The sequence below is a fragment of the Falco cherrug genome, chromosome 4, assembly GCF_023634085.1.
Source record: "Falco cherrug isolate bFalChe1 chromosome 4, bFalChe1.pri, whole genome shotgun sequence".
NCBI classification, from domain to species: Eukaryota; Metazoa; Chordata; class Aves; order Falconiformes; family Falconidae; genus Falco; species Falco cherrug.
Window position 1 is genome coordinate 54101667 of NC_073700.1, and position 12839 is coordinate 54114505.

The 12839-nt window shown below is 38.3% G+C and overlaps 1 protein-coding gene across 9 annotated transcripts in view; it reads right to left on the minus strand.

Moving 5' to 3' along the window:
• Positions 1–3053: 3053 nt before the first annotated feature.
• The window catches only part of NKTR (natural killer cell triggering receptor), a 45365-nt gene continuing 35579 nt past the window's right edge, over positions 3054–12839 (minus strand). For 7 of the 9 annotated variants that reach the window (XM_055707482.1, XM_055707481.1, XM_055707478.1 and 4 more), the window contains 6 exons: positions 12567–12712; positions 8656–11592; positions 8317–8412; positions 7924–7983; positions 7229–7327; positions 3054–5536 (listed from right to left, as the gene is read on the minus strand). In XM_055707482.1, coding sequence (XP_055563457.1) covers positions 5458–5536; positions 7229–7327; positions 7924–7983; positions 8317–8412; positions 8656–11592; positions 12567–12712 — 3417 coding nt within the window. In that variant the 3' untranslated portion in view covers positions 3054–5457. The remainder of the gene's footprint in view (positions 5537–7228; positions 7328–7923; positions 7984–8316; positions 8413–8655; positions 11593–12566; positions 12713–12839) is intronic. The other 2 variants (XM_055707480.1, XM_055707479.1) reach the window with 1 other exon arrangement.

The window sequence follows — 12839 nt, forward strand, 5'->3', positions numbered from 1 at the left end:
TGCTTTATACAGCCATTATTAAACACAGTGGTTCACACACAGCCGTTGCAAAAAGCCTGCTAAATTTACTGAGGAAGGATCACGTATTTGTCCTCTTGGTTTTTCTTTTCTTTGTACACCTGCAGCTTGGTTACAGCCACTGCTACACTGCTTTTACTCCAGGACCTCAGCTCGTTCATGCTAGGGAAGCTTTGCAGCTGGCTGCCCCCCACTTCGGGGGCTGCCCCCTGCCTGGGATGTATGTTCTGCACAAAGTGGCAGTGGGTTTGGCCACATCAAGGGGGCTGGGGGCTCCGAGGGCAGAGGTTTGCCAGGGAAGTGCTCACCTCACTGCCCCTTGAAGTTCTGTGACAGAATTTAATAATAATATATATTTACATATTTCATATAAACATAAAATTGACATAGTTACCAATTTAAAAAAGCCCAACGCTTGCTTTATAGCGAATATCTGGCCCTCTCACTGGAATGGGTTTTCTTTTTCATTTCTCCTTAATCATCCCCCTCCAGCCAGCGCTCGGAGCCCCACAAGCCTCCGCTGGCTGATCTCGCTGGTCGCTCCCTAGAGCCAGGTGCTTCTCCTGGACGTGCAGCAAACAGCCCCTTCCCCTCTCCATCCCCGAGCACCTTCCCGTCCCTCCCCTGGCTTTTCCTGGCTCGTTTTCCAAAAGGCCCCAGGAGAAGCTAGGCAGGTGCTGCCCGAGTGTCAGGCTGGGCAGCTGAGGCGCTGGGAGAAGGACTCCTCCTCAGCCGCTGTCGTGCACCATGAGCTGGAAGAAAAAGAAAACCCAAGAGGAAGGGCAGCCTCTTGTTCCTGGCTGAATTAGGGAATTAATTAAGGAATTAACGGAGGAATTTTGCAGCCTAAGGCCAGGACGGGAGCTACAGGTGTTCACAAGCCGCGTTGGGCTCGGCCCTCTCCATGTCAGCCCATCCTTTGGGTAAGGACACTGGTTTTCTTGGGCTGCATCGCGCTCTTTCAAGGACGGATCCACTTCACAGCAGAAATATCAATTAGTATCAAATTAATGCTCACCCCCTCTTTGTGCATCTGCTGTGACTCTGAAATATTACCTTCATTAAAAAAACAAACTCCCAAACTGCCACAGCTGTCTGATTTCACGCGTGCACTCCTATCTGCTTCAGAGGGATTACATGGGCATTAATTAATTCAAGACTGGGTCCCTTTACCAGTTTATATACTTTTTAAACAGTTTTAACTTACCACAGTCAAGCAGCTAAAGCATTTTACAGCCAGGTGGAAAATCATCATTGTTTCACCACCGTATTAAAAAAAAAAAAAAAAGTAAATTATTTATATGGCTGTTAAGTAGGGGTGGAGTATGCAAAGCTTTATCTTGTCATGATTTAAATCCCAGGCAGTGTTCAGTTTGGAAATTACACCAGATGGATTCCAGAGTGCAGCTCAAGGTCATCTAAATACTGTGCTCTGCTCCAAACCGTAAGCATGATCATCACAAACCACACAAAGCCATCAACAGAAATTTAATACACTGTCAGATACTCGGTGATCTTCTGAAAGAGCACTTACATGCTCCTTACCCTCGAGTGCAAGGACACAAATAGCCCTTGTTTAAAAGCAATACGGGAGGAAGGAAATCTCTCCGCGTGTCGGTATCATAGGAAAAGTGCATTTATGCTGTTGCTTTGTAAATAAATGCTTTATAAGAGCTGGTTGTTCGATAGCCAGATGGTTCAGTTAGTGTTGGCTTATTCTAGGCGAGTTAAGTCACTCACCTGCAACTGGAGACAGAGCGCTCACTCTCAGGAGTTACACACAGTATCCTGGGCAGTACGTACGGGGTAATCCATCACCCAAACAACCCAAAACACACAGACCTAACCCTATGGGGAACTTCCCCCTCCCTCTTTTTTTTTTTTGTTTTTTAATGAAACCATTTACACTCAACTAATAACTTTTACCAAACTGCGGGTTTTAAGACTTAATAGAGAGATGTCACTAATGAGTAATAGACGAGTGGGTGTCAGCTGCTCTATTTTTGCCATGGCGCGCCCCAGCACGGCGCCCTGCCTGCAGCCGCCTCCCCGCACGTGCTGCTGAGGCTGCCTCAAGGTGACGGTGCCACCGCTACGGCAGCAGGTCCGCAGCACCCGAGAGCAGCCCCGTGAGCCTCACGTTTAACTTCTGCACAGAATAGGGCGCTTTTTTTTTTTAAGCACAAAAAGCACCATTATGCATTTCAGAGAAAGGTGGTCAATGGCTTCTCTCTAACAAGGCGCTGTTTTACAGAGGCTGGCTAATGCTTCTGAACACTGTTCCACCTGCTGCCTTTGACACAGCCATTCACCCTTCCCCTGCCTTAAATTATCATTTTTACACCTTTCATCATTATAGCTTACATACACCTGGAGTTCCTACTTTTCTTGCCACCTCCTCAAAGGCAGTGCTCCAAAGTTTGGGAAATGCCAGGTTACCCAGATCACGCTAAAGACTAATATCAAACAAGGAAGCACTTCCACTCAGCCTTTTTACCTCCAACCAAGGCAATTCGCCTTTCTATTAGGACAAAGCCGGTATTTCCAACAAAACCCAGTTTTTCTGGAACACAAAGTCTAAAAAACTAATGTATTAGTTCACTGAGCCACTGCATCTGCTGACTCAAACTAATACCGCGTTTACCAATATGCTACGGAAATGATGTGGGAATGTGTACTTGGGGAAGAATATTTAGCAAAGCACTTAAACTCAGCACATTTAGAGATTTCCGTGTAGATCTGTTAAGTGTATCTTTTCACAAAGGATTGGAACCTTTTAAATATCTTGAGGAAATGGCAAGACCTCCAATCACTTTGAAATTTCAAAATATTTGTTCCTCCAATGACTATTATATAAACCCAGTACAAAGTCTTGCTGAGGAATCATTCTCTATGTAGGTCAGGAAAAGGAAAGGCAACTCGTATGTAGTCTTGTAAGGGACAGAAGCGGATACAGAAATCTAAGTGTATTTTTAATTTTCCTGCCCGTTTCCCTCAAGCAGCAACGGATTTTTCCAGATGTAGAGAAAACAGCGTTTGCAGATATGTACAAAAGTTTATTTTACAAACAGCAACTACTTTTGAATAACAAAATTGCAAAAACATAGACCAATATTAGAAAACCAGCTCAGGGGTACATTTTCTATCTGAAGCACAATTTAACAGACTTCACTAAGTAAAAATACTACCCCCCTACTTCTCTCACACCCCTCCCCAGCCATCTACCAGATGGAGTTTCTTTATAAAGCTTTGAGTCAAGATATGGTAACAACATTAGTGACACTGCAGTAATTTTGGACAACTACAATTAATTGATTTACTGTACTTTATTTCCTTTTCCTAGCCTTAGAAATAGAAAGTCAGCTCAGATCTGGAATAAGACTTAAGTCTGATTCTGGAGAAATTTTTTCTCCAGTAAGTGTTGAGCCACAACATTTGTGTTTGATTTTGTTACACCACTAGCCCACTAGTCCTATTTCTCAGTCAGGGAAAAAGCAAGTACTTAAAACTATGAAACTGCAACAAGCATTACCTTGAGTTAGCAATGAAGTATTTGTTCAGGACTCTGAAATGGCTGCTACTGTTAGAAACCTGTTTGTAAATGTATACTGACTTCAGTAATAAAAGTACTTAATGTTAAAAAGCATAAGAAGCTTACAAAATATTGATTCAAAAGGATTACGTGCACACATTTTTTCATTGAACTACAAGAGTAGCAGAGTGTGCAAGTCCAGAATTTTGGGTTCTTCTAGAAAGTGAAAAACCTGTATGACAAATTCAGTTTTAGGAACCTGTGTACAAATGTCTTACTCAGCTGTTCATGGACAGAAATGGAGGGCATCATTACAGTCTTCGAACTTCACTTTGAACTCGCTTTTCATGTTTCAGAAAAGTACCAAGAGCAAATTTGGGATAGCTTAATTCAATCAAAGACAGTATGAATTGACGTCTAAGCAAGAAATTACCACTTTTAATTTTCAAAGCTGTTGGGTCTTGATGAGATTTTTTAAAAAAATCATTTTTAATATTTGAAAACATTAGAGAAAACGAAAGCATCTCAAGATATTACAGAAAGTCAGTAATGAAAGCTATTATAATACAACAGTACTCATTAGCTGTAATAAAGCTGGGTTAGTCCATTTTTCACTATAGACCCCACTTTTCAGGTTACATTATGCCATTAAAAAACTGTTTCTTAGTACACAACTTTCTAAACACTGAAAAACTTTACAAATTGTTTTAAATTAACTCAATCAGAATATTGCAAAAATTTCTCAATGCTCTTCAGCTTAAATTGATGGGATTTTTGCAAACCATTTACCTGTAACATGGAGTAATTTTTGGTATTGAAGTTTACTTTGAAAGTATTGTCCATGCTTTTTATCAGGCATACCAGTATTTTTGTAGTCATATCACTTCAACAATATATAGTTCAATACCTGCAATATCAGTATCTGATATTCCCTATGGCAAATGGGATACATCTACAGACATTTTATAAAGGAACCATTATTGTTTGTTTTCTCAAAAAATCATCATCACATAAGTTTTCTAAAAAGTGTTTTGAACAAACTCATTATATACTCAGTTTACAACATTCAGCTTCAACATGTGTGTTGAAGTGTGCCAAGCACTGTAATACGAGCTGAACTGAAATTCAAAAAGCATTCAGAAACACTTTTTTTAGACTCTTAAGAACATTGCTGTTTATCAGAAAATTCGCTTTTCAGACAAGTCTGATATTACGATCAGAACTCATTCATCACACTTTTGCTCACTGCTTGTCAGTTTGACAATTCCCACCGTGTACAATCTCACCCTTCTCAGCAGACTTCCGTAACGTCACAGTACAGGAAGGATTAAGACAGAGTGGCACTCTTTGTTTTCATCACCTAGCTGTTGTGTATATACTGTATATAATGCAACAGTCAACAAACAAGACAGCATGGAACCCATCTTCCAGCATTAAAAAAGCATTTTAATAAACTAGAAATGGCAGCCTTTTTAAGAAATTTTCTTCACAGTTTTATAATTGCTAGCACATATTTAATAGTGACAGGCAGGAAGCCCCAAGGTGTTGATAAACATACTTGAAGACAGTACTGATTGCTGCATCCAGAAAAGTGGTGGCAGCAAATTCAGCTAAGTGTCATTCATGGCTTGGAAGATCCAATTCAAGGAAATAAAACCTTCCCCCCCACCCATTTGTAAAAGTAGCATTTGACAGAAAAAAGCCAACCCAAAATAATAATACTAATAAAAAAAATATCAGTTGAGTTCAGTACTTCTCTCCATAAGCAGTCAGTTGAATTGGTAAAGTTTCAGCAAACTCAGTAAACATCCTTCAACATCAGTTGTGACGCTGTCAAAAGAGTTTTTTCCTAACAGAATACTGAAAAAAAATTATTAAATACAGTTTCCATCGTCAAAGAAACCTTTTCAGCTATATCTGCTGCTTTCACTAGGACTTCGATTGTTGGAGTAACTGCGATCGCTTTCACTGTCAGAGCCATAAGATCTACAAAGAAAAGATTAAAATGCCTCAAAGTTGTATTTCGAGCTTCAAATTAAAAATCACATCACATAAAAAAAAATTGTCAAGACACATGAGACTAGAAGAAAACATACAGGTAGTCTTTTACAGGATCGTATTTCATATAACCGAAGTATTCATTAATGGACACTTAAAATTAATATAATCATTAACTCTATGCGATGAGAACCCTGTGTAATTCAAGTCAAACTGTTTGTAACGACAGGATTTCTTGCCTTCTCTGATACAGCTAAGAAATCTTCCAAAATAACCATTTTTCTAAATGCCGATAGCTGACTGAAAGTATATTCTAACAATTTATATTGCAAGCATTTCTCAACTAAGGTAACTTCACAAATCCTTGCTTTATATTACTGCTATTTTTTGTTTGAAGAAGGGTCTTAAGAATTAGGCCCTGTAACAAACAACAGGACTGTGTGAGCATCTGCAGAGTGGAAGCTATAGATTAAAATGTTTTGGCTTATCCAGAAGAATTCCAAGCTCAGCACCTGGCCAAACAGCAAGACAGAGTCCAGATGGTTTCAGACAAGCCACAGGACATATTCAAATTACACAGAATAAAATTACACAGAATAAACTTTCATTAGATTTTTCTAGCCTCCTGCCTGTGAGGAAAGCTTTCTAAATGGAAGGTGAGTGTATCCTAATCGAACATTGTTTCTCTGAAGCTTCCCAACATCCTAAACCAATAATTTTACAAGTCTATTTCCACACTCTGGTTAATCTCATTAATTTCTCCTTAAACACAAGATGAAAGTTGTCTACTACTGTCAGAATTAAACAGGGAAATGGGTGAGAGCAAAGTCCATTAAGATGTGGTACAAAGTTGTGGAAAAAATGAGTACGAGGACAGCAGAGGATGAAAATTTACAGTAGTCTTAAGAGATCTGCCAGATTTACCACTGACTAATGTGGGATATAATAAAAGGTACAAAAGAAATCACTGATGTTCACTATATGTAAGTGTGTGTATATATATATGTACACACACACATCCTGTTCCACTTCTGATATTTGTGAAATGTGCTCACTTATACCTATAATTATAATTCCCCCTAGACAGAACAGAATGAAATTTGTTCTAAATTCATCAGAAGCACAGTGGATTTGCAGGTCAAAATGTTCTTTCAAAATATGTTCCAGAAAGTTAAAAATTAATTCTGCATAGCACTGCAATTTTTAATTTCCCTTCCAGATTTTTTTTTTTAAATCCACTTTTGCAGTCTAAGCAAAAAACACTTTATCGGCCAATGGAATTCTTTACATACCAGGTAGCTTTTAATCCATAACAGGGCACTTGAGTCAAATCTTGAGAGCTAGTTCATTATAGTTTTTAAGAAACATTTAAAATTATAAAAAAACCCTCAAACATGCTTATTTTGAATGCATATATACAATGAACTGGACCCTTCTCAGATCTGTCTTACACCAATTTCTTCCCCATCCTCAAATTTAGTATGTCAGAAATTCCAATTTCCTCACTCACACACTTGCTCTAATTATTATTGGTTTTAATTATTACTTTTGGTAACAATGTATTTCATACGCTATGGAGAACCCCCCCACACACATTAGCCTTCATGAACATCATAAACATGTATTTAGCAAATCCTTTTGCATCAATACAGTGTCAAAGCCATGGTAGCAAAAACATACCTGGACCTTCTATCGTAACTTCTAGATCTTCGATAGCTGTCACTCCTTTTACTTCTACTTCTACTTCTGCTATAGTAACTATCATACGTGTATGACCTACTTTAAAGGGAAAAGGAAACTATTGTAAATCTACAATTTCTTGTCTAAAATGCTATTTACTATAAATGTAGGTTCTAAAGACATTTATATGCAGAGATGAGTGGCTACACAGAAATTACTTTGGAAGGATGTGGCAAACAATAATCCTACATTTTACAGAAGTTTAAACACAAGAATCTTCAAACCAACAGTAAAAATCTGAAATTTATCAACCTAGAAAAGACCTACTAAGCATTTCAAGTTAAGTTTAAACGCGCTAAGCTTTGTGTTCCCTCTACAAACTGTAGATGCAGTAAAAAAATCTTGTTTGCTAATACTTCTGAAAACAAGGAGCAAAGTGCTTCTGATACCTCAATTTTATTTTAACAATAAAAAGTAATAGTGAATACATTTCCCATCTCAGATAATCACCTTTAATGCCAGGATGATTTGGTTATTTTCAGCTTTTAAAAGCACCTTATGTTAATTTTGCTTTGATTCAAGTTGCTATCATGATATTATGTTTTTAAGTACCAGTGATAAGGAGTATTCTTATACTAAGTATTTTTACAGTAAGTGTATCTATTGTCAAGTTTGTATAAAACTATAATCCATACCTGGATCGACTGTGATGACCATAAGAACTACTTCTGGATCTACTTCTACTATAGGTTCGACTGACAAAAACAAAAACACAGAGACATTTTAAGTTAATCAGAAACAAGTGCTGAGAAGAACTCAGGGTAGAAGGGCAGTGAGAGGAGAGGAACATATTTTGCTCAGAATTCCTTATCTATACTACAAAATATTAAATGAAATAATTTTTCAGTTACAGAAAACATTGACGTCTGACTATTCTAGTTTGCACATTTCAAGCAGATACTTCAGACTGCAGTATGCATAGCTAAGCACATTTCCAACTTGCCCAGAGCCTGAAGCACTGGAATGCTGTGCCTAATTTACTGGTTTTGTAATACACCCCAAAACTATCTCCACTTATGTAAACCTACCTACGACTCTTGTAACTGTGGTAAGAACTGCTTCGACTTCTTGACCGATCTCTACTATACCATCCTCTGCTTCGGCTTCTTGTATAGCTCCTTGACCTAAAATCAATGAACAACTTTAAAAAGCACAAAATGGAATATAACGGAAGAGAAGAGCAGCAGAAAACAGGAAGCAAAAGTATTCTAAAGCCTTATCTTAAGCTAAACATTTATTGCATACTTGCTAAATGATACAGTGCTGTTTAAAAGAAAAATCTGAGTTGAAAAAGAAACACATGTCTTAAAAATATCAGAAACTCCAAGTTAGCACGGTAGGCTATAGGAGTAGCACAAACTTCTTACCTATATGAATATGTAGAACTTCGGGATCGACTCCTTGAGTGACTGTAAGATACGGACCTTGTTCTGTGTCTGGATTTAGACTCCGATTTACTTCGTGACCTACTGAGACTCCTGGAGGGGCTATTGTCATCTCTACTGGGAGATTCTTCCTCACTGGAACTTTCTTGGTTCCTTGGCCTTCGATTTAGCCGTGCTGTTTTTCTAACTTCATCAAACAGAGATCCAGGTCTTACTTTATTTTTAGCTTTTATTTCAATTCTTAAACCTGCTGGTTTAGGCTCTGATGCTGAAGCTACATTTTTAACTTCTGCAGCAGGACTAATTGTTGCTGGCTGTAAATTACCAACACCTTGCAACGGCTTCCATTTATTATCTGTCATATTGCTTTGCGTATTTTCAGTAACTTCACTTTTTATACTACAGTCCTTAGCACTAGACACAGGAGCAGAGTTATTTTCTTGCCTTCCTGCTTCTTTTTCTTCTTTAATATTAATAAAGTCTATAATATTGTTTCCTAGCTTGACAGTATCTTGTTCAGGGGTCTCAACCTGTAAATCTTTGTTTCTACTAGCACTTAAAGCCTGAGGTTTAGCAGAGAGAATGACAGGAGACAAAACGTCCACATCAACCTTCCCTGGTGAATTACGATCAGGAGTACAAATCTCCATGTTGTCATCTGTCTGAATAACATCTTCCAATCCGTTCTGGTTACTTTCCTCAGCCTGTTTAATCTCATTCTTGCAAGTGATCACATTTATTCCTGAGTTTAAAATACTGGTTGAAGCATTTATTTCAATGCTATCCTTATTGAGGTTACTGCGATCTGGTGAGGCACCACATGTAGTGTTTTTACCTAAAAGGTTTTCATCCGCACAAGCCTTTTCACCATTCCCCATTTTATCTTTGACTATTTCATCCTTTTCATAAACTTGCTTTTTATCCTTTATGTCCCTGGTAGGCTGCCTCTCTTTTTTATCATCACTGGTAAGTGGCTTTTCATTTATCTCATCATCATCTTCTTCACCAAACTCCAGAGGGGGTTGCCAATGAAACATTTCTTTTCTTTTCTGAACTTTGTGTTTCTTCTCCTTTTTCCCTTTTGATTTTTCTTTTGCTTTTTTGGAGTGTGATTTTTTAAGAGATTTTTTCAAGCCCTGTTTGTGTTTTTTTGACTTTCCTCTAATGTTTGTTGAGCTAGAACGAGAACTCTCAGATTCAGAAGATGACAACTGTTTGCTTGTCTTCCATGTACAATCAGAATCCAGAAAGCCTTCTGAAGAATTTGATTGCTTTTTTATCCTTTTGGTGACGCTAAGCTCTGTATCAGATCCTGATGTGGCCTCTCCTTCCTCTTTACTAGAGGAGGGTCTGGAATCTCCCCTATTATGTCTTGCCTCTCCTCTTTCAGAATTTGATTCAGAGTCCCATTTACTACCCGAATAGGATTTTCGTTTAGTTTTTGCACCACCTCTAGGCTGCTCAGAAGATTTCTCCTTAGCTGCTTTCTTTTTAGCATGATCAGAATCCTGCTCACACTTAAATTTCTCCTCCCCTCTCTCAGAACTTAAGCTATTTTTATCCTGCTTCTGAGTATCTCCTTCTAATCGAAAACGGCCTTCTTTTTCTTGGACTACTTTCATTTTGGCAGAACGCTCACTGTCAGTAGAGAAGTCTGAAGATGATAAACTGTCACTCTCTTTCAGTCCTTGAGAAGATTCATCGTAGTCTTTTGTACACTTATAAGGGAGAGTACTTTCAGAGCTCGTTTCTTGCCTCAGTTTAAGAGACCGAGCTTTTTGATCACTTGATATGGATTTTCTTTTGTTTCTGTGTCTATCATCATCACTAAGGGAATAGTAAGATGTTGATTCACTACAACCTGACCTATCACTGTGGTATTTACTCAGTGACGGTGATCTGCCAGAAGAACGAGATTTTGTCCTAGAGCTAGATGGACTTCTGGATCTCGTGTAAGATCTTGAGTATGACCTGCTTCGAGAGGACCTGCTTCTTGATCTCTGCCAACTATCTGAGCTTCTGTCACTACGATATTTGGAATAACCGCTTCGATCGCTATCAGAACTCCTTTGTTGCTTACGATATGAGGAAGAAGTGTTAGCCTCTTTAACAACTACTAAATTGTAATTAGTTTGTGTGGGTATTAAATGGGTTGTTTTAGCTTTCATCTCCTGAATTCTCTCATAAGATGGCTTCCATGGTTTCTGCCCAGGTTTCCACCTTGAAGGCGGTGGACTATCACTTAAGGGTATAACAGGGAGGTTTTCTGGGACAACTGGTGGTACGACAACTTTATCACTTGGGAGTATAACTGCTCTTACAGGCTCAGCAGTCTTGCTCAACTTATTTTCATTTAATCGTACTGAAATGTTTCGTGGAGAATTGGAAACTGTCTTTTGATGCCTAGGGTTAGAACTTGACCTTGACCTACTTCGAGAACGTGACGATTTAGAGGCTGATCTTGATCTAGAACTTCTTCGGGAATAAGATCTTGATTTAGACCTAGATCTGGACCTGTAGTATGACCGAGTCCCTCTGCTTGATAAAGTTGATGAGCTCTGATCTTCCTTATCAGATTTAGACCAGTCTCTTCTGGATGAACGTCTAGAAGACAATGAAGAAGAACGAGATTTCCTCTCATGATCACAAGATGATTTTCTCCTCCTGAGGAAGGAATGAGAAGATTCTACATCTGATGAGGCTGATGTTTTCTTTTTTTTCATTTGCTTGTGCGTCTTGAAATGCTTTTGCTTTTTAGATTTCTTTTTATGTTTCACCTTCTTTTTCTCTTTCCTGTGCTTTTTGTGATGGCTAGAATATCTCACAGTACTTAGATCAGAATAACCGTTATGTGACCAGGATCTTGATCTCCGGGATGCACTTCTTTCATCCCATCTGCTTGTACATGGGTCACTCAACCTAGAAAACAAATAAGCCCCACACTAAGTGAAGAGTCTAAAATTTTCAGATAAGCTAAGTATTTTCCCCACTTTCAATGCAGCTCAGTTTTAAAAAAATTAACATACACGCTCCCCTCCTTTACTACCAGACAACTGTGTTTTGACTGAGCTTGTCAGAGCTACTTACAGAGAGCTACTTCTCTGTAAGAAATGAATCAGCCAACATCAGCAAATTTTGCATATTGTAGAACCTGTGTAAAGAGATTTAGTGTTTTAACTACCTTAGTCCACAGGACTTTGACCTCCGCAACTACAGGATTCTTAAACCACATTTAAATACAAATTTTAAAACATCTTATTTGGTATTCTTTAAGGTGGTACACTGCAATACAGTGATAAACTGAATGCACTCAGGATATAAAAAGAACTATCAGAAACACATGCAATCATTCAATAATGATTTTTCAGTTTTCCTTTTGAGGTTTATCTATCATCATTTGATAGAAGCTCATATTTAGTATCAAGTAACCAGAAATTCCAGAGACCTGGCTTCCATCACAGAATTTGCAATTGTAGGGAGAACATATATATCTAGAACAATACAGGACTGATGGATTTGATTGTCTTGGTATCCAAAGAAGCCATATAACCAAGTTTGAGACTAAAGGAAATCTGACTTGACTAGCTCTATGGAAAGCAACAGGACACTGGACAGATCAGTTAACTACTTATTTAAGAAGTATCCAAGATGGCACCGTCAGAAACAACTCTTCTGATATTTTTCAGTGTGTGTTCATCTGGTGTCACATTAACAAAGTAGAAAGGTTTTAAGAAAGTTTTCCACTTCTAATTTTCAGAATTTAAATGGAATGTGTTAACCACAAAGATATTTACATTTTTTATTCAAACATGGAAGACATGGTATATCTACAAAATCTATTAAGGCTTCTGTAAAAAACCCAAGGTGTTTTAGATTTGTAGTAAGGATCTTACTTATCGCCTTTGCTCCATTTTTCTCCACTAGGTGGTCTGTACGTTCGTAATCTCTGCATTTCCTCTTTCCAGTGAGGAGGGGTCTCACTGCTCTCGTCATCATCTGATTCGGAACACGATCGTGATCGAGGGGGTGTGTGATATCGCTATGCAAGCAAAGACAGACAGTTGCATAATGCATTTTTCTTTAAAAAGAGACCAGTTAATTTAGATAAATATATGGTGCCTCTTAGACAGATTTTGCATGCATCTTGTAACACAGGCCAGTCAACA